The sequence below is a fragment of the Phodopus roborovskii genome, unplaced genomic scaffold (genome assembly GCF_943737965.1).
Source record: "Phodopus roborovskii unplaced genomic scaffold, PHOROB, whole genome shotgun sequence".
NCBI lineage: Eukaryota > Metazoa > Chordata > Mammalia > Rodentia > Cricetidae > Phodopus > Phodopus roborovskii.
Genome location: NW_026126511.1, coordinates 3,751,351 through 3,774,152, shown reverse-complemented (window position 1 = coordinate 3,774,152; position 22,802 = coordinate 3,751,351). Strand labels below are relative to the sequence as shown.

At 44.3% G+C, this 22,802-nt stretch overlaps 1 protein-coding gene across 1 annotated transcript in view; it reads left to right on the top strand.

The window, feature by feature from the left end:
• Hs6st3 (heparan sulfate 6-O-sulfotransferase 3) overlaps nt 1-15,344 on the top strand; it is a 629,358-nt gene extending 614,014 nt beyond the window's left edge. The window contains exon 2 of the mRNA XM_051195219.1: nt 14,626-15,344. Coding sequence (XP_051051176.1) covers nt 14,626-15,334 — 709 coding nt within the window. The 3' untranslated portion in view covers nt 15,335-15,344. The remainder of the gene's footprint in view (nt 1-14,625) is intronic.
• The last annotated feature ends 7,458 nt before the right edge of the window (nt 15,345-22,802 follow it).

Below are 22,802 nucleotides of genomic sequence, written 5' to 3'. Positions count from 1 at the left end.
GGTACCAAATGCATCTAGAACTAATGGCTTTCGAATTCGCGCCACCCCAGAGACAGTCATTGCGTTTTAACTGCTGCATCACTCTCCATGGCTATTTGGGGGTGCACGGTGTGGCAGAGAGGGTGGATAGCCTTGGAAACCCATTGGAGGTCATTGTGTTCCGTTATGTACACAGTGCTTCAAATGCGGTGTTAACCTTTGGTGAAATTTGCAGTGTTGGGGTTTTCTATGCTACAGCAGACACGGGAAATCACAGGTGCAGCTAATTTCGGTTTTGACTTACAATCCCTGTGGGCCCCTTGAATGTCCGTATGAAATTCTCCCCTTAGCTCAAGTGTAAAGTGTCAGAAGTCTATAGCTTGTCTCTGTAATGTACATTAATAGGTGATATTGATTTGGGGGAATTAATTACTAGAAAAACAGCTCTCGGGGCTCATCTTGTGTTTGGGAAGATTCTAGAGCCCCCTTGTGGCTGTCGTCTACCTAAACACAAAAGGAGCACAGCTTTTAACTGTTTTGCTAATGGTGATGGTTAAGTTTCACTACTAGCTTTCTGGCTTTGGCTTTTTTTTTTTTTTTTTTTTTTTTTTTTTTTTTTTTGATCCAGTTGCGTGCATCACAATAGGGACTGCAGTGAAGGTAGCAGTGTCATTTGCGAATTTAAAAACAATTGATGGAGCTAAATCAGCTGGGTGCAGTCTGTGAACTCCATGCTGGGGAAGAGGGAGTCAGGGAGAGATGCTTGGAACTACTTGCTGGCCCCTCTAGAATACCCGTAAGCCAAGATTCAGGGAGAGACACTGGGTGGAGGGGGGACAAGTGGGGAATACACCCAGTGTTGATCCACGGCCCATGCATGAGTACGGGCATGCTCACATGAATGCAGGGACTGGTGATATTATTTCCTGATCACAGAAATCAGGGACATCTTCAGGACACTGCAAACAGCCAGGGGCCGGCAGGGTATCTGCTGTTCTGCTCCCCGGAGAGGCTGTCCCTCCCTATTTTTAAACCATTTATTGATCGCATGAGTGTACAAGTCACCTCTTTCAGCCTCGAACTACATTTATCTCTAAAAATCTTAAAGATTATGTTCTTTGATTCGCATATCGAAGAGAAGAGGGACAGCTGAGTGTTCCCATCTGAGTTCGTTAAGATCTTGAAGAAACAAATGTTGAAAGCTTTCGCCTCTCTTATGTATCCAGTCACGCCTGAAGAAAAATATTTGTAATTTAAGGTCACTGTGCTCCACACTTGAGCTAATGAAAGGGACACCCAAGGCAAAGGAAACAGGGCGAACTGAATGTTTGCAGGGAAATTTAAAATGACTGTGCATGTATTGTTTTAAATTCCCGTCATTGCTTTATTAATCAGACAAGATTACTGCTGTGCTCTAGAGCCCACTATGGCTGAAAGGATCCCATTGAGTGCCCATGTGGCATGCTGGGCTTCTGGAAGGAACTCGTGCTAATTACCGTGAGTAAGTGGATTTTGGAGAGAACCTGATTAGAGCCACACGTTACTTCCAGCATAATTTGGTTTCTCCTAGATTAGTCTGTGGAATGACACTGACATTTAGTCACAAATGAATTACTCCCCCTGCCTGTGGTTCCTAGCACAGAGATAAATGTCAGATGGTGACTGAAGACCTAAGGAGAGGGGAAAATAAGAGAGAAGCCCCCGCCTCCCACCCCCTCGCCATGGTCAAGGCCTAAAGAAAACATATGAAAGCTAAAGGTTGCGTGTTTTCCATCCTATTCTGTGCACAGGGCAATTAGCACACATGCGGTCCTCCTGCCTGGAAGAGAATGATGGAAACTGACTGTGCTTCTCAGGTGATGCTGGCCAAGATGAGATGCTGAGCAGAAGCTGCTTTCTTCTGGGAACTGAGGCAGCGCTCATTGTCTTCCTTCGCCTTCTTTTAGAAGGAGCTATTTCAGTATGCAAGTACATCTCGGAAGCTCTACTGCACACAATGGGGTTTTATCAGGAGAATTCAGGACCCATTTTGAATAAGCTTCCAGTGACCAAATGTGGTATATGCTTGACATCCATCAGAACCCTGGCTACAGTGTATTTAAAAATATTTAGATTCATGAGCTTATAATGTTACAAAAAGTTTTAAAGCCAGCATTAGCAACAGAAAGGTCCATTTGGAAGAGATAGAAAAGAAACCCACTATTTGGAAAACCAGGAAACGAAATGAATCAAACAGCTGTCTTCACTGTTTACCTACACGTCCAGGTATCAATGAGTTGATAAGGGAGGGTTCCTCCTTATAGAATTATTATAATTGATCCAAAAAGAAATGATAGGATTGCAATGACTCATTTTTCAGCGTTCGTGGCTTCATCAACATCCAGAGAAGAGATACTGACAGATATTATACACATCTCCAGCTCAAAACCCATAACACTGTCTTCTTAAGAATGCAAGTCTAGCTGGAGAAACCCACAGAAACTGCTGACCTGAACAAGGGGGAGCTCATGGACCCCAGTCTGGTAGCTGGGAAACCAGCATAGGACTGACCCAGACCCCCTGAATGTCAGTGTCAGTTAGGAGGCCTGGGCAGTCTATGGGGCCTCTGGTAGTGGATCAGTATTTATCCCTAGTATATAAGTGAACTTTGAGAGCTCATCCCACTAGAGGGATACTCCTTCAGCCTAGACACATGGGGGAGGTCCTGGGCCCTGCTCCAAATGACATGACAGACTTTGAAGACTCGCCATGGAAGGTCTAACCCTCCCTGGGGAGCAGAAAGGGGATGGCATAGGGGGTTGGTGGGGAGCATGGCAAAAGGGGAAGGAGAAGGAATTGGGATTGACATGTAAAACAAGCTTAAAAGAAGAAAAAAAAAACAAATTAAAATACTAAACCAAAAAAGAAAAAAGAAAGAAGAAAGTCTAACTGCTGGGTGGTGGCGGCACACACCTTAACCACAGCACCTCAGCAGACAGAGGATCTATGAGTTTGAGGCCAGTTTGGTCTACAGAGCAAGTTCCAGGACAAGATATTCAATGACACAGCCAGATTTTCAAAATACATATCTACAAATCCAGCCCTACAGAAAGTTCTGGAAGGAAAACTTCAACCCAAGGAAGTTAACTATGCTCACAAAGTCATGGGCAACAGATAATCCCACTTCACTAGAACCCAAGGATAGAGCAGGCCAAATATATTCACAATACCACCGCCAACAATAAATCTAAAACAAACAAGCATCAACAATCAGTGGTCCTTACTTTCCCTCAACATTAATGGCCTTAACTCACCTATAAAAAGACACAGGCTAACAGAATGGATAGGAAGACAGAATCCATTCTTCTGCTGCATACAAAAAACACATCTAAGCTTCAAAGACAGACATTACCTCAGGGTAAAGGGCTGGGAAAAGATTTTCCAATCAAATGGACCCAAGAAGCAAACGGGTGTGGCTATCCTAATATCTAACAAGTTAGACTTCAAACCAAAATAAATCAAAAGAGATGAAGATGGTCATTTCGTACTCATTGCAGGAGAAATTCATCAGCACAAAGCCGCAATTCTGAATATCTATGTCCCAAATACAAAGACATCAACATTTGTAAAAGAAAACTCAAAGCTCACATAAAACCTCACACACTTATAGTGGGAGATTTCAACACACCACTCTCACCACTAGACAGGACCACCAATCAGAAACCCAACAATGAAACAAAAGAACTAACAGAAGTTGTCTCAATTGGGTTTAACAGACATCTATAGAACATTCCATCCAAACACAAAAGAATATACCTTCTTCTCTGCTCCACATGGAACCTTCTCTAAAATCGACCACATACTAGGCAACATAACAAATCTCAACAGATACAAAAAAATTGGAATGGTCCCCTGTATCTTATCAGACCACCATGCTTTAAAGTTGGAATTCAACAACAACACAAATCGCAGAAACCCTACAAGCTCATGGAAACTGAACAATACACAGTCTTTTAAAATACCAGCAGGAACACCCATATTTTGGTAGTCCTGGCTCTTTTCCATGAGTCCTTGTTTTCTCTTAGTTTTAAAGAGAATATGAATTAATGCATATAAGAGTGCAGTACTAATTTCTAGTTGTCCTTTCATCTTTTGGAGCAAAGAAAGGGAATGACCTTAAGTATCCTCGGTTCAAACTGTGTCTGTCTGTCTCATGTCTGTTGCTCCCCAATGACCTTGCAGAGAAATTCTCATGAACAGCATGATTAACAATGTTTAAACAAGCAGTAAGTCCGTGATGAAAATGAAGGAGGCAAGGGTGGTTTTAATCTTAGGGAAATCCTATCATTTCTCTGACCAGCTCAACCTTGTGTTCATCTATACTGATCATGTGTCCTTGGCTGTCTCTGATAAACTCCCCTACAGAGGATAAAATGAAATAATGCGTGAGCAAAGTGTTTTGAAAATGAAAAATATCATACAAGCAAAAAAGCGCTCTAGACTTAAGAGTCATTAACATAACTTGTTCAATGTTTACAATGTCCCCATTTGGACAGTTTATGTGGCTCTGATTTGTGGAGGAAGGGGGGACCTTAAACGTAGAATCTGTGTATGTTGCTCTTTTACGTATTGGTATGGGGCCTTTTGTAATTCTCTGTCTAGTTGAATGCCTCCCTCAATCCTGTAAAGGAATCGTTTATAGTTTAGCTAGTCCAGTAAATAAGATGGAGTAACATGGGCTCTAAAATATCCTACCACTTAGCCAGAGCACACTGGAAAGTAAGTGGGTCTGACTGAAAACCCAGGTCTTTTTGTGTTGAAACCTGTTTTCTTCTCACTGCATCTCAAATGAGTTTTCCAACATTCGTGAAAGAATGTGGTCACACCTTGTCCAAATGAGGTGAATAATACATGTTTCTTTTAATTTTTTCTTCCCAGATGTATAGTAGCCAACTGAAGGATCAACCCAACACCTTAAAATGCTGTTGTCAGTCTTTGCAGCATTTTGAGGTGGGATGGGAAGCCAGGATGGGGAGGCGAGGGGAAGGGAAGGTAGTTTACATTAAGTCAAAAAGAAAACCATGATTATGCAGGAACTCTGGTGCTACCCAAATTCTCTTGCCCAGCCATTTCCAAACATCTGTTGTTATACTACTGAAGCTTGTGGCCTTGGGTTCCGTGGGAAGATTAAAAAAAGACAGGATTGCAGAAGTTCTTTGCATTCTCCGAGGTCCTGTCTTCTAGTGTAAGTCTGTGAGACCATGGTGTGGGGATCGCTGAACTGTGAAGTCATTCCAATTAAGTCTACAGGACTCCCTGGAGCCATGTGAGCCTGTGTTGACATAAGACGGAAGTCCTTTACCTCTTCTGGTCTTGTCCACCTCTGTCCCCTTGCATTGTGCTGTCTGACTCTCCTCTTCTGCTGTCTAGCCACAGGTGAACACAAATCCTGCCCCTGAGATGCTTCCAGAACTTTGAGTTCAATAAAGCCTGGGCCACAGAGCTATTAAGTCACAAACTGCATCTCCACGGCAGCCTTTGACAAGATGATGGAAAAGTCTGTCAAAACCTACCTTACTGTGCAGAATCACAAACACTATCTGAAAATCTCGGAAACACAGGGTTGTCCTGATGACTGAATTGGTCTGCAGTTGGACACGGCACCTACTCAATAAATGCTAACCATTATTGCTACTAGTAAGAGTTTTCATTTCACATGACCTTTGTACATTTCTAATGAGCTTCCCTACGTCACTGTCCAGGAAAAGTCCTCTAGGATACTTGATTTGAAGGGAGAGAAGGAGAAAGGGATGTGGTGGGGGTGGCTCAATAATTTTGCTTAGCATGCTACAGTGATGATCACCCAGTCCTGGTAGCAGAAATGTAGGAAAATTCTAAAATAGAAGAGTCTTTATGTAAGAATGTGGGAAAAAAACAAAATCTAGGCAGAGATGATTCCTTTCTTTCTTCTCCTTTTTTAAATCCTGTGATGTTTTAGGAAAATCTGCATCAAAACTGTCAAATGCAGATCTAAATATTGGAACACGTGCCTGGCTCTTAAATATCCTGATTCACATCTTTTCCTTGGCCAGCACTAAAGAATCACAAAATAGACACCTCACTGTTCCCATCGTGTGTAATTCTCACATCCCCTAAAAGCAACGCCTGAGAAATTAGCTAAGAAGAGAGCTTGGCTGAACACTTTAGGCCTGATAACACAATCGGAGTGTACTATCTGCTGTTCAGCTTTGCCCAGCTGGGATTAGAGCTGCTAGAGAGACTGAATGGGACCTTATCTCACTCCAGAGAGACTCCAAGGCTCCAGGTGGATACCAGCATGCATAAAACACAGCTTTGCTGCACGCCTTGAGAAGTCCTCATGCCCAAATCCCAGAGACGCGGTGCAAAGCAGGACGCCTCTGGACCGCGTAATCACAGAAGCTGTGAATAATGCATGAGGGCAGGACTCTCCTCCGCACATCGGAAAGTGTACTGGGAGGATCTGTGCTTGGCGAGATAGCAAAGACAAGCCCCTGGAACATGCATTCCCTGAAATTTATGCTTGCGGCAGCCACTTGGGGTATAGTGAAAGCAAATGTGACAAGCACCAGGAAATCATGGCATTTTAGTGAGGCTGGGGCACATAGGTTCACTGTCAATATAAGGAACTGACGTGACAGAACTTAAAATTCCCCGCATTGATAGACGCATCCTCTTACCCAAGGGAAGTAGGGGGTGGTGGATGAAATGACCTCTCTTGTCCTGAAGCCTCTTATTTCCTACTTTTGTTTGGTTAGCTTAGCATCCGTGGCTTCCTGTAATTAAAGTCAGCAGGCTGCATGTCCAGCGGCTGATTCTCTGAGGACCAGCATGGACCAGAAGAACTGAAGTCCTTCTCATCCAGATGCCAGATTCAAAATTGCAGCAACCTTGGAGAAGGGGACCGGTCCCCACACTTGTCAATATCCCAGCTGCTAATTATGTGAAGAATAAATCTTTTTGGAAAAAAAAAAGTTGTTACCATACTAGCATGTCATGAAACCCTACCTGACTGTCCTGGAATATCCCTGCAAGGCATGAAGGCATGGCATGATTGTCCATCAGGGAGGGGGCAGAGCCTGACTAGCTTTGGGTGGCCATGACATTGGAACTGAGGAGTGTGGGACTTCAGGAAGGATGCCCCTCATCCTGCAGTCAAATTCACTGGTGGCAACTTCATTCAGGAATTTTGACAATGTAACAGGAGCAACACCCTTGGCTGGGAAATTCTACTCTTGTAATTGACTGTGTGCACAGTGTTTATGGCTTGGGGTTTTCATTGCGTTTTTTGTTAGTAACAGTCCTAAGGCTTAGTTCTGCACAGTGGAGAGACTGCTCCAAGTCTTATAGACCATGCGTAACTCAAATATTTCACGGAAGAATGTTGTAGTCCACACAAGAATAATGAATAAAATAGAGATCTTTTAAAAGGGGTGTGTGTGTGTCTGTGTGTGTGTGTGTGTGTGTGCGTGCGTGCGCGCGCTTGTGTATGGGGACGGGTGTGAAGTCAGTAATTACGGATCACTTTAATTTTCTTCATCTTTCTTTTCCTTCCATGTCATTTGTATATAACCATAATGTGTAGGAAACAAATCTTTAAAGACAGGCTCGACACAGGGAAAATGGCGATTGCTGAGTTTCACCCTCTGGGCCAAAAGAGTAAAAGGAAAATGCCTTCGCCGAGAGGTGTGGCTGCTCTGTAAGACAGGTGTGTTGAGGGAGGAGGGAGTGGCGGTGTGGTGGCTGCCCTGGGACCCAATGCATGGCTGTTGTATGAGGTAAGGCACGCTTGTGTCTCTGTTCTCGCTCACAATGCTGTACATCCTTGGAACCGATCGCTACAACGCACCAATGTCAGCCTCCTAAATTTCTTCACTATAATACTTAGCAATCACGCTTTCTGATTTCCCATATTTGTAGAACATTATTCCTTGTTTTCAGGGCTTGCATAAAGGGTGCTGTTCTTTCATTACAGTTACAGGAATAAAAGATGGAGAAGGGGGTGGGTGGTCCCGAGTGAGTGGGGCCCCAAGGTAAGGGACCATGCGGGAGAGCATAGCAGGTTCCTTAGCAGGTGAGGGCGACCGAGGCAGAGGGAATAAAGCTTAAGTGAGGAGTTAATTTAGAAAGGGGAGTGAGGGGGAAGGGAAGAGACACAGAGGTACAGGGAACAGGAGAGGAGAGAGCGGGGAGAGAGAGAGAGAGTGGGTAGCTGGTGGGAACCGGAAGCAGGAGAGAGAGAAAGAGAGCAAAAGAGAGCGTAAGTGGGCGGGGTCTGACTTTTAAAGGGTCCTTTGCACCTGCCTGCAGACTAGCACTCATGGAACCCTGTGCTGACCAGGGCACCGCCTGAGTGCATTCTGCCAGATGACAGGAGCGGGCCAGTGTAATGCCCGAGTCCTCACAAAGGGCCCTTTCATCGCTGGGTCAGAGGGCAGACCGTGAAGCACTCAGCGCTGAGCATCTCACCTAGAAGATACAGGTGCTATGAGGATCATACTCCATAGATCATGGAGAATAGGCATCCCATCATACGTGTGTGACACTAAAGAGAAGGGACATCAATCCCAGTCGAGTATATGAAAACATGATTCTGGCATACAGCAGAACGGAGAAGGCACTTGCCATCTCGTGTTAAGAATGGGCACATCACCCATGCCCATCACGCAGCTGAGAACCAACAACAACCTTCTTAGAGGGTCCTTTACCACAGCTCAGGGTGATCAGGTGATACCAGGCTTTGAAGCGGCTTCATTACACAGACAAAAACACCTGTCTAAATCTGTGGGCTAAGAGAAGCTGGGAGAAATGTCTTATTTCACACAATCCAGGAATCCATGAAATGGTATATGTCTAGAAATGCTGCGTATTTATTCGTCCCAGAAGCACTGGCCAATGGAGCACCCATGATGTATTTGGTCACACGGCTTTGGTTCTGGGAAAAGGCTGGGTTCCCTCGGGTCATAATGGCACCTGTGCAGACTACAAGGGTTTCACTGATGCTACAGTTAAAGCAGTGTGCAGGGAGGTTTAAGCTTGGCTGGGGAAACAAGGAGCGAAATCCTTTCCATAGCAAAGGTGTCTGAGTAGAAGAGTCTCCCTTATGTGGTTTACGGAAGTATGTTTGCTAATCTTGTTAGATTTTATACCACCTAAGCTAGTGATGGAAGGGGTTTGTTTGTTAAATGTTGAGAGCCTACCATTTTGTAAACTCATTCCTTTTTGTTCCTATTAAATTGTCAAGTCATATATATATATATATAATTTTTAAATTTAAATTAGAAACAAGCTTGTTCACATATCAATTCCAGTTTCCACACCCTCCCTTCCTCCTCTATTCCCCCACCAACCCCCATCCAGGGATGGTGAGGCCTTCCATGGGGAATCTTCAAAATCTGTCATAGCATTTGGAGCAGGGCCTAGGCCCTCCCCCATGTGTCTAGGCTGAGAGAGTATCCCTCTGTGTGAGATGGGCTCCCAAAGTCCATTCGTATACTAGGGATAAATACTGATCCACAGGCCCCATAGATTACCCAGTCCTCCTAACTGACACCCATGTTCAGCGGGTCTGGGTCAGTCCAATGCTGGTTTCCCAGCTGTCAGACTGGAGTCCATGAGCTCCCCCTTGTTCAGGTCAGCTGTCTCTGTGGGTTTCTCCAGCCTGGTCTTGACCCCTTTGGTCGTCACTCCTCCCTCTCTGCAACTGGATTCCAGGAGTTTGGCTCAGTGTTTAGCTGTGGGTGTCTGCTTCTGTTTCCATCAGCTACTGGAGGAAGGCTCTAGGATGGCATATGAGGTAGTCATCAATCTCATTATAGGGGAAGGGCATTTAAGGCAGCCTCTCCACTATTGCTTAGATTGTTAGTTGGTTTCATCCTTGTAGGTCTCTGGACATTTCCCTAGTGCCAGATGTCTCTCTAAGCCTATAATGGCTCCCTCTATTATGGTATCTCTTTTCTTGCTCTCCTCTGTTCCTCCCCTGACTCAGTCTTCCTGCTCGGTCATGCCCGCCTCTTCCGTCCTCTTCCTCCTAACTCCCTCAAGCCCCCCATGCTCCCAATTTACTCAGGGGTAAATCTTGTCCCTTTCCCCTTCTCCAGGGGACCATGCATATCCCTCTTAGGGTCCTCCGTCTTTCCTAGCTTTTCTGACAGTGTGGATTATAGGCTGGTAATCCATTGCTCTATGTCTAAAAGCCATATATGAGTGAGTACAGTCCATGTTTGTCTTTTTGTGACTGGGTTGTCTCACTCAGGATGGTTTCTTCTAATTCCATCCATTTGCCTGCGAATTTCAAAATTCCACTTTTTTTTTCCTGCTGGGTATTACTCCATTGCGTGAATGTACCACACTTTCTTCATCCATTCTTCAGTTGAGGGGCATCTAGGTTGCTTCCAGGTTCTGGCTATTACAAATAGTGCTGTTACGAACATAATTGGGCTGGAGAGGTGGCTCAGCCATTAAAGGCTAGGCTCACAACCAGTGAATTTTTTTTAATAACCCCCCCTCACCCCCCGCCCACCCCACCCCCGCCCACCCCACCCCCCGCCCACCCCACCCCGCCCACCCCACCCCCGCCTACCCCCCCCCCCCGTGAAGTGACTCAAGTATCTCATACTCCTTATTCCACGTTGGTGCTGTATTAGCTCTGCTTCTATCATAGTGGTGTAAGAGAAACATTACATAAAAGGAAACAGAAGAGAGGAAGCGAGCAGTACAGCTAGAGGAAATTAAATCAGAATTCCCGAATCTGTCCCGAGTTCCTCCTTACTACACCCTCAGGAGCTTTTCTCTGCTAAACTTCAACGGGGGCCACACAATGTTTCACTATGTCTCTATCTGCTTTAGTCAATTTTTGATGCTATTGCTAAATGAATCTTATGAAGCCGATGCTTTCATAATTTTAATAGCAGTGTTGTTTGGAGGCTGAGGCATTTTGATTTCAACACATTCTTATATGAAACAAGCATTTGGGAATATCCCCATGGCCTGGCCAAGCAACTGTAGTGATTCTTCGACGTGTAGAGAATACAGTTAAATATTTTTGTCTACTTCTTGCATCTATAACTTGCCAATTAATGTAATTTCCTGCCCCAGTCACCAACTTGAGGGCTTTTTAGAAGAATTTTTCTCCACAATTTTTAGAAATGTTTCTTACACACAGCAAACTGTTGATATGCATGTATTAATTGAATCACTGACTATCTGAAGAAGGAACAAATTATATGTCAAACTGGTATGTAAGATATAGTTTCTTGAAGCAGCTGAGAAAAAAATCATTAATTTTAATACTAGTTAAAATAAATTATTTAGCAGTTGAATGAGAAATGGTCAACATTTTGCCCTTTGTATTGACTGTCTTTCTCTATCATCAGCTCACAAAATCTAATCTATATCATTTTGCTCTCTTTACATGTCTGTACCCTTAACAGTAATGGAAACACTTTTTCTGTGAGTTAAAAACAAAAGGCATAGTTACTAAAGGCAACATGTTGACCTTAGTTACCCAAATACATGCATGTCATGCACTCATCAGTTTCTTTTGTTCAGCAATCAATTATAGAGCATCTCCCGTGAGGTAGGCAATGCATTCAGCCGCTGTGAGACCCAAGGTACAAAGCTATCCAGAAAGGCACATGAAGTCTTAGAGGTGACCAAGACTCAATTATGCATGAAAGTTGACAAAGTAATACAAAGAAGCAATACAGAAAGTGAAGTCAAGGGGAGGGGGTGTGAGCCTCAACTTAAGCCAGCAAAGATGAGCAAAGGGATGAGCAAACATTTCCACTGTGAAAGAAGGAAGCCATTCCTTTGTGTTATAATTAGACGTATTTAATATGAGAGTCATTGAAAAGTGTGTGTTCTGTTGCCTTGGAACCTCAATAAGCCATGAAGAACACCATACATTCATGATCAAGTAATTATTGAACTGACAACAGCATCCATTTCCTATTTCTCTGTGCACACCTGAATTTGTCATCATTGTGATTATGTCTTCTCCATCTGGGTTTGACAAGCGGGGTGCCACTTTGAATAGTAGTCCTTCCCCTCACGGCATGGCAGGCTACTTAGCAGCATGTAAGACATTTTTCAGGGTTCCTGGATTCTTCCGAGAGCATGGTGAGAACTACACCTGTGTCCCCGGGAAAACTCAGACTTAATATGAATTGGCCCTGTATCCAGAGCAAGCCTCCATAAATGAAGTGAGGACTGAGCTGGAACTGACTTGAGCTCAAACTGTCTTCCGTGGAAAGTCAATGGGAAACATAGGGTTTCAGAAATGGAAGACAGGTGTGATGGGCAGTTTACCCTTCCCCTCCTTAATTTATAATCAGAGAAGTGTTAACGAGCAGGTTTTCTGTCTGCCCTTGTCCCAGAGCCGCACCAGCCCCAAATAACACACAGAGACGCTGTATTAGAGTTAAAGCTGTTGGCCTGTTTCTTTCTGATGCAGGTGATGTTGCCAGGAGCATTTGTGCCTCGCTGTCTATAAAAACCCTAAACCATTTTAAATGCCATATTCTGTAGGTCTTTGAAAAGTTTGAAGAATGCCTATTCATCTCAAATACATCTCTATATATCTAGAAATCCTAACTAACTATAATTTTTGACAATTATTGGTAACTACCTAAAATCTGTACTAAATTATACATTTTTAAAGTGAGCTATATAAACATAATACCTAAACAGGAGGAGAAATATACATATCAGAAAATTGACCTCAAATTTTTATCAATAAATGGAAATTTATTCCAAAACAAAGTATTCATATGTATACCATAATGCCCTTTTTACCTTTAAAAAGAGATTGGTTGTGATTTTTAACCATTTATAACCAACCCCATTTAAATGAAAGCAAACAGTTATAGACAATATTTGGGAATTTGGGCGTCGTTCTTTCCAAACTGCTTCCTGCTGGTAGGAGGCGCTGTCTTGGAATCCTAAGAAGAAGCAGAAATCCTGGCTGTAGTCTGCAAGGCTGCCTTGTCCCAGCTGTTTTGAATGTTGGATCACCTGGGATGGTGCTTCATGAGGTCTTGCTTGATCAAACCATGTTAGTCTGGAAGGAATCCATAGCTTTCCATTTTCTGTGGAAACAAAAATAGACATTATTTTTGTCAGTAACCTGTCCTTAGACTTAAATTTGAAGTCAAAGCACTTTTAAAATATATAAATTGGATTAATTTAGCAGCATTTATAATCAAGTATATTGTAGCAATTATTTCTTCCTTAGCAATTGAGCAATTTAAAGACAATATCATAGCCTAGAGTATCCAGACTCTCTGTATGCCCATCTTTACATGGCTTTTATATTAGTCTATTTTTTTAACTTTTTATTTTAATTTTTTGAGACAGGATTTCTCTGTGTAACTTTGTCTGCCCTGGAATTTATTCTGTACAGTAAGTTTATTTTGAAATCACAGATATCTGCTTACCTCTGCCTCCTGAGTGCTGGAATTAAAGGTGTGTGTCATCATACTCAGCTACTCATACACACCATTGAATTGCTAGCAGATTTTCTTAGAAGCCATGCGGATTTTTGCTGCTTATTCTGAGTCAGGAAACCTCCCTTAAAGAAGCCACGCAAATCTCTGCTTGTGTCTAGCAAAACAGAGCCCAACATAGAAAAATGCTGCTACCAAAAAGCCTTGCTTTTCTCTGTTCCTTTGTTTCTAAACTATTCAAGCTATTGTCAAGTTTTAAGTGCAAATTCTTGGGTCCACGTTGAGGCGCCATTTTTTTACGAGCAGTTTTCCACCCACCTGGTCCCACAGCTGTGTCAGCCCCAAATAACACGCAGAGACGCTGTATTAGATATAAAGCTGCTGGCCTGTTACTAGCGTTTCTTATTGGCTAGCTCTGTCTTAAATACTAACCCATTTCTATCAATCTAAGTATTTTCATGTGGTCTCATCTTACCGGAGAGAGGGTCTGGACCTCTGCTCTCTTGGTCCTACATGTTGAATCTCCTCCTACCTCTCTCCAAATCCTCCTTATCTCCTAGTCCCGCCTATCTTGCTTTCCTATTGGCCAACAGAGCTTTATTCATTAACCAATAAGAGAAACATATTTACAGAATGACATCTCCCATCAGAGTAGCAATGTCATGAGAGAAGATAAAGAAGAATCAGGTTTGGGTCTTGGCATTTTGGGTTCCGTGACCTTTATTTGTTTCCTTCTCTAGCAGGGCCAGATAACAACAGAAAAGTTTGATGTAAGGCTCAAATGGAAGTTAATGGGTGGAACCCTTCACATTTCAGATGGATGTTATACTTTTTAGATGTTCAATGTTTACACCGAATGTCACATTTTAAAAGCCATCAGTACTTTATTAGTGATTAACTTCTGAGTAAATGAATGAGTGAATGAATGATCCATTCCTCCCACCCAGCCCTGCTGACACTCAGCGGGGTAGGAAAGTCTCCATGAACATAGCATTGGCTCTCAGTCCCTAAAGTCTGGATAGGAACACAATCTCATGCATTTCGTCAGTGCAAACCCAGGCTATCACTCCTTTGCGCTTTTGGCCGTGGTACCCACCCACTCGACATTGCCGTAGATGCCAGAGACTCAGAATGGCAGTGTGAGTATTGCCAACCACTGACCCTCTCCTCCAATCTCTTCCAGGAATTTCTACTACATCACGATGTTGCGGGACCCAGTGTCACGTTACCTGAGTGAATGGAAACATGTCCAGAGAGGGGCCACATGGAAGACCTCTCTCCATATGTGTGATGGAAGGAGCCCCACCCCAGATGAGCTGCCTACCTGCTACTCAGGGGATGATTGGTCTGGGGTCAGCTTGCGGGAGTTCATGGATTGCAGCTACAACTTGGCCAACAACCGTCAGGTGCGCATGCTGGCTGACCTCAGCCTGGTGGGCTGCTACAACTTGACTTTCATGAATGAGAGCGAGCGCAGCGCCATTCTGCTGCAGAGCGCTAAGAACAACCTGAAGAACATGGCCTTTTTCGGGCTCACTGAATTCCAGAGGAAGACGCAGTTTCTCTTTGAGAGGACATTCAACCTGAAGTTCATCTCCCCTTTCACACAGTTCAACATCACACGGGCCTCCAACGTGGACATCAGTGAGGGAGCCCGTGAGCGCATCGAGGAGCTGAACTTCCTGGACGTGCAGCTCTATGAATATGCAAAAGATCTCTTCCAGCAGCGCTACCACCACACCAAGCAGCTGGAGCACCAGAGGGACCGCCAGAAGCGGCGTGAGGAGCGAAGGCTGCAGCGGGAACACAGAGCACATCGCTGGCCCAAAGAGCATGGGGCCGCAGAGGGGACTGTCACGGAGGACTACAACAGCCAGGTGGTCAGATGGTGATCCTCGCTCCGCCTGCCGCTGGCTTTTTCATGACCGGGCGATAAACGGGCTCCTTGTCCTTCTGTGGGATTGCCTTGCAGAAGCTGGGTCCTGCTGAGGGCCTCTGGCTGTGTGTGACTTAATTCCGTCCTCTGCTTCCTCCTCTTCGCCTTCATTTTCAATCCAACTGGAAATTTTCCATCTTTGTTTTTTCTTTTTCTTTTTTCTTTTCTTTTTTTTTTTCTTTTTTCTTTCCTTTTCTAAACAATTTCTGGTCGCTGATATAAGTGGGGGGGGGAGGGGGTAGAAATGGTACTCAGCAGGCTATTTTAGGGGGTCAGAAGAGAGGCCTCAGAAAGGAGACAGTGTGTAAGTGTGCAAGGGTTGTTTACCACTCGCGATGGGTCGCTTCTGGAGCCCCCAGAAGCGGAGCTGAAGGCGTCACATTGCACCCAACAGAACACTAGTTTGCTTACAGAAAGAGAGAAAGGCCCTCTGCCCTTAGATGACCATTCTCTCTCAGTGCCGAATTAGGGAAAGGCTCAAATGAGGTTTAAATCATGAGTAACATGGTTTGTCCCTGCCGATGTGTTTAAACAAATGTTAGCCTTAGCTAGATGCTCCTAGCCTGCAAACTCAGACATCAGAGCCCTAAGACACAGGTCATTTAGGGCACAGAGAGTGAACTCGAAGATGGGTGGGTTATGATCCTAAGAAATAAACACTGGTAGGACATTTTGGGGAGCACACTTATTTAGTAATGACTAAGGAGATCGCCCTGTGCCAGCGTTAATCCTCCAGGTACGGGAAGGAAAAAAAAATTATCGAGAGAATGAGAGCAAAGAAACCAGGAGAAAAACCTCCCTTTCTAAAGAAGCTTATTTGTTCCATTAAAAGCATGTCAGATTCTTGCCCTTGTGGAGCGAGCACCTTCTCAGCCAGGTTTGAAATTCTGCTGTCACAAAAGAAAAGACGTTTTCAAAAACCTGAATTACAGAACAGGAGCTGTCCAATGAGGACACACAATACATTCAGGAGATGCAGGGTGGTGCCCTGTCCGTGAGACAATTATATCAGGAGTTCAGAGGGACGCTGCACCTGGCATTTCCAATGTCTTTAAAGCTCTGTCTTCCCATGGTCATTACCTGTGGCTACAACCAGAAAACCAACCTACAGCGTGCAATGATGGTCCTAAACCATGCTACTTTGTCCCACGTTCCTTGGATTTTCCCCTTTCCAAGCCACAAAAAGTCACTTCTGTGGACAGGAATGGGAAGGAGTAGAAAGCCTTTGCCTCACACGCAGTTGTAAGATCAGAGTGGGTAGAAAGGCTTACAACGCCTTGATAAGATTGATCCTTCCAAGACGCCAAAGGCTTGAGACCCTGCCTGAAATGAGGCTGGAAACCCTACTTCACTGACATCCTACATGCTTCAAGTTTAAGCCAGCCATGTGTAAGCTACTTCTCAGCCTTCAGGCTGTTCTCTCCGGGGTTGAAAGGCAATGCTCTCCCAGTGTTTATGGAGTGCCTGGTGCGAGGGAGCCCAGCATCTTTTGTAGATTCCAGGGGAGAAACAGCTTTGATGTTTCTCTGGCTGTGGTTGGTATCTGGTGCACTGTAGGAAATGACGTCATTGGAGGTCATGCGTGTTCTAAGGGAAGCGCCATGCTAGACCATGAATACAGCCAGCATAACAGGGTGGATATTGCTAGTCCCCGGTACATACCTGAGAAGATGAAGCCCACAGATGAGATGAAGCTTCCTTGGGGATTGAGAGGTAGGCCTCGCTGGCTATAAAGCACAAGATTTCAATTCACAGCGCTTCCCGCATGGGCTAAATCTTCCTGCAAGTCACATAAGAAGCCAGATGTTATTACTCTGAAGTATTTGCTCCTGATGCACAGAGCTGTCATAAAGCGATAAGGCTGCGTTTGCAGTGGTCCTGAGCCCTTCTCCCTGAGCGTGAGTCTCCCCGCACCACACGCCCCACTGTCTCTCCCGTGAGCCGAGATATAGATGCCTTCTTCAGCAACCTTAATTTTTCAGTTATACACAAACGTGAATTGAAAGTGGAAAAATTAACTGTGGCTTTTTAATTGTGAGAGATGAGGCCCCTCAAATACCCACGTGTCTCTCCACGATGACTGGCTCTAGAGGAGAGAGGAGAAAGGGGTGGGAATGGGTGGAAAGAACACATTCAGTTGTCAAGATCTAATGCTCTGCCAGGAATAGAAACCTGAACATTGCGCCTCTGCCATCAGCTACAATGCACATGTCCATATGTGCAGCACACACACACACACACACACACACACACACACACACACACACCCCTCAGTATTTTCTCAAATGCAAAATCAACGCGGGCTACAAAGCACCACACCGATTCTTTTCAATTCACTTACACTCTTGGTAAGGAACACTTGGAAGCAGCTGTGCTACCTTCACACTGCTCCTCTGAGTCTGAGTTTATATCAAGAGGCTCTCTGCCACCGCTGCTGAGTGTACGATGTGTGGCCTTCCCTCCTCTTGAGACCCGGCATCAGGATGATGTGAGGAGAAACCACCTCTGTGTTGGCTCCAGGCCAGTGCTAAGTGGATCGGAGAGACTGGCATGTGCTTCCTCCCTCGTATAGCTCCATTCGGAAGCATCACGGTTCTCATTCCCCAGGGGCTTGCTCGTTAGAAATGGAGAGGTGGGATACGGTACATTCTCTGGAAGTTGAGGGCACATGTGCCATGCTGTGTGATGCTGAAGGAAGAGATGCCAGTGGCAGGCACAGGAAGGTAAAGATGCATGGGAACCCATCAGCCTTAAGGTCTCAAACCACATCAGCTCTAACTACAGACACAGAGGGAAAACGATGTCTAGGTAATTATACTTCCTGTGGACTCCTCCAATTCCCGCACAGGCATTTTCTCCCTTCTCTTGGCAGTAGAAGCACAACATAGTGGACTGGAGTATATGTGGTGCGTGCGTGCGTGCGTGCGTACGTGCGTGCGTGTGTGTGTGTGTGTGTGTGTGTGTGTGTGTGTCTATGTATGTCTGTGTGAGTGTATCTATATGTGCCTGTGTATGTCTGTGTGTGTCTGTGTGTGTCTGTGTGTGTTTGTGTGTCTATGTGTGTCTGTGTGTCTATATATGTCTGTGTGAGTGTGTCTATATGTGCCTGTGTATGTCTGTGTGTGTCTGTGTATGTCTATGTGTGTGTGTGTGTATGTCTTGTGAGTCTCTATTGACATTTTTCAGGGTGCATGTGGGGTCATATTTGCATATTGTGAGGTTCCATGTGTGTGGTTTGTCTGTCTCTGTTCACATTTTGTAGTGTGTGTGTGTGTGTGTGTGTGTGTGTGTGTGTATGTGTACATGTGTGTTGTGTAACACATATATTTTGTTTATGCTTTGGTATTGACTAAGACAGACACATATTTTTGTCTCCTTCTGACTTCCTGGAAGGCTAATCTTGATACTGGAGAAAATAATTGATAACCTTACCAACCAATGTAGACAACACTTAAGGAAAATTATGATACTGAAGAATACAAGGATGTGTTTCTGTATCAAAAGCCTCATCAAAAATTTGAGCTAAAAGTCTTCATTTGATCAAACCATTAACATAATGGTTTTAAAGTCTGGGTGGAGAGGGACTGATCCTCTCTTCTTGCTTTTTTAATTCTAAGACATAGCATCTACCTTCTGGCCCAAGGTGTCTGCCACAGCCACAGCGATCTTATTTGCACTTGAGGCAGTGGAGTGGAATTACAGGGGGTTGCAGATACTGCTTATAGCCGTGTCCCAGTGGCTGGAATCTAGACACTGGTCACATCCAGTTGCAGAGAAGACTAGAAATGTCTTCATTACTCAGTGCCGGGCATCTTGATAAGTGGGAGCTCTATTGTTAAAGAAAGGAAGTGAAGTTAATACTGATAGAAAACTATCTGGTCTCCAATAGAAAAGGAGATGGAAACCATCAAGTCCTTGTCAGTGTCATTCACGTTCTCATCTATTTTACAAAGGATGAGATTAAAGCTTACTCTGCCAGCATTTAATGCATTTCAGAGCATTTTTGTGTGGTGTCTCACTCGGCCTGCCTTACACGCTATGCACTGGCCGGCATTTCTGTGCACTACTACTGCATATGATCTTTCAGGGTGAAGACCAGAGATGTTGGAATATTCCCTCCAGTTCTCATTCATCTGTGAGGAAGTTGCTCAGAGCCCATGGTGTTTCGGCCTTGGAGCTTTTCCTCCTCCTCATGCCGCTTGGCATTAGTATTGGGACTGGGAATTGCAAGAATGTGAACTCTAAATCTTTATTGATTTCTGTCTTCCTGCAACTTGTTGTACAGCTTCAGTGACCTAGAAAATGCCATGGACAGGTCCAGTAGACTCTCAGTTCTGCCCCTACAGCGAAGGAGCCTCTTATTTCAATGAAACGCTCAGGTAGGGAATGGTACAAGGGAGTCCAAGAAAAGCTCATGAATTCAGGGGACACACTCAAACGCCTCTATCTGGATGCCTACCCCATTCCACCCTCAAACTATCCAACATGGAGACCGAGGCGATAAGCTTACTACCCCCAACGGGACACTCAGCATTTAAGAAATGAAGAATCAGTAGCTGCCCGTTAGGAAAGCTTAAGGGGCGATCAGTAGGACCTCTGCTCGTAAGATGCCTCCCTCTGTTTTCTTCCTCCCAAGGTCTCTGGTAGTTTTTATCAGCATATTGTTATAGTTCTTATATATTTTGTTTGGTAGTCACTGAGTTCCTTTGCCCATTGCCGGAGGATGAAATGATTTAAGCAGTAATAATCTATCCGATTCCTTCCCAGACATGTCGTGTGGCAGAGAAGAAGGTCAAAGTGAGACCACATCGCCATAGAGGACTACAGAGAGAAGGGCAGCAATAGAAGAAATAGGGCTCAGAGAGACAGACCACCCAGAGAAGGATGATGATCCAAATATGTGCCAGTCAATAACGGAATATAGAAACATGGTAAAGCATGGCTTTTGTCCTTAGGATAAAAGGCAGCCCAGAAACACGTGATTTGATTCTTCTAGACACTCAGAAAAGCACAAGAGGGGGTGCACCCGCAAGGCAGAAGCAGAGCCTCAGGTAGACTTGGGATCTGAAGGCTGAGTAGGGTGGGAGGATTAAACAGACACAAGTACTCTGATGGGATCACAGCTGGGATTGTAGGTTGTCCTTTTCCATCATTAATGTTCCTCTGTTGCTCGCCAGAACTCCCTATGAAAAGCTGCAGGCTGGGTGGTGTGGTGGGCTGACTGAGGCTGCCAGCCCTGTCCGCTCCAAGATTCCTGGGGATCATACATTTCTCAACACTTCTGGCTTCCTTTTTATCCTGTTCTCTCTACTGGACACAATCCAGGGTCGGTCCCGCCCTCCCGTATTAGGCAGGACACATCTGGGTGAATTCTCTGAAACTGAGTGAGCCCTCCTGGGCAAGTAGAGGCATTCTGAGTTTTGCCACCTCCTGGATAGAACAGCTACGGGAGCCATCTTCACCATCGATTGACAGAACTGACCTCCCCTGCAGAGGTACTGAGAATTCGGAGGACTGGCCTGTTGTAAACACGGAAATGCTCGCAAGCCTTTGCACTTCCAGGAGAGCACCGGGGTGGCGTGACGGAATAAATGCTGAGTCTGCGGACACTGACACGTAGGTGTTTCTGGAGCCTGTCTTCTTCAATATCCACAGGACAGACTGCAGCTGTCCACCCTCAAAAAAAAAAAAAAAAAAAGAGGGTGGATCTATGAGATCTATCTTCTGTCTCACTGTGGAAACTCATGAAAGGCCAGAGATCGGAGCTAAAAGTCCTCAGCCCTTGCTGGGAGAGCAATGTCCTGACAAGCAGTTTTATGTGACTTAGCCATGATCCCAAATCTTCTATCTCTTTGTCATGTTTTGTTTGAATCGTATGACCAAGATTTTTCTTCCAGAAGTGCTTTCTGGATTTTGCTTGCATTCTGTTCTTCTTCTTACTTTTTTTTCAGTGTATCAAATCAATGTTAGGAAATTTTAAATCCTTATCTGGTGCCCCATTCTAGATGTAAGATAGTTATTCAATAGATGCGAATCATTTCTTCTAGGAGGTGTTTCTTCTTTTGTTTCTGTGCGGTATGTATGAACTTGGTTATTTAGGAGACTATATTGTGACATTACCAACCTTTATTGCTATTTAAAAGTGATAGTTTGTAGACCTGAGGACCCCATTGATGTGAAGCACAATTTAATGAATAAGTTAACATATTAAACTGTTGTGATGTCAAGAATAATTATTTTTCTGGTGGTGTGTTTTTTTTGGGGGGGCAGATATTGATACAAAATGAAAACACTTACTTAAATACTTCAAGGGATTTGTGGAAATCTACTGTATCAGTTTAGTCAATCTCAGGAAATTCACACTATGGACACAAATGTAGTTATTGAATGTGAAACAGCAAAAGCCACAGAATATGAGGATTAAAGCCATTTAGGTTCTGTGAGGTCAGGGAACCTTCTACAGGTTCACAAACACATCAGCTTCTAAAACTGCACTTTGTGCATCTCTTCTTCTCCCTCCCCACCTACCTTTAGTACCTTAAAATGTGGCCTACCTCCTCCTGATGAGAGGGAGAGATGAGGTAAAGATTAGAGAAAACGACTCTGGTGAGAGGGAATCAGAGGCGAATCCCATAAAAGAGAAAGGGAAAGAAAGAAAGGAAGGAAGGAAGGGAGGGAGGGAAGGAGGGAGAGAAAGAGAGAAAAGAAAAGGTGGAAAAGGAAAAGAAGAGAAGAGAAAACAGAAAGCCAGAACAGAAGAAAATCACAAGATTAGAGGCTAAAGTGGAACCCTTCACTCCTTCAATCTGTGACGTGGTCGAGACTTCAGAGAAAATAACTAACTCTTATAATCTAACAAGGATTGAAAGTCCAGGGTAGCAGAAGTCCCCTCATCCACAAATCCCTGCAGTGACACAATGTCATTTTCCTTTTCTTTCAAGGCAGTGGAGACTCTGGTTTCCTAACTTGCTTGTGGGTGAAAACTTTTTACCAATAAGAAAATGGCCAAACCCTTTCTATTAGGAATCAGACAGAAGGGAACCCTGACCTTCTAACAACTGAAGGAGCCACAAGATTTGCTCCAAAAAACAGTGGAGATTAAAAACTCATGATCCCACACCCTCTGAACACAGAATTATACACTAACTGGCACAATGGCACAGAGATGCACACACAGACACATGCATATTCCTCTCTCTCTCTCCCTCTCTCTCTCTCTCACACACACGCACACACACACACACTAGGATTTTACAAGCTTTTAAGGAAGCTGTAATCCAAGGGAAAAACGGTAGGGTTTATGTCCTCCATAGATTAGTTTCCTACCACATACCCTTTAACCTAGAAGCTGTGATTGTTGATTCCAAATAGATGAAGATTAGACATACACCTTACTCTTACTGTAGATTTTAGTGACATGCCTT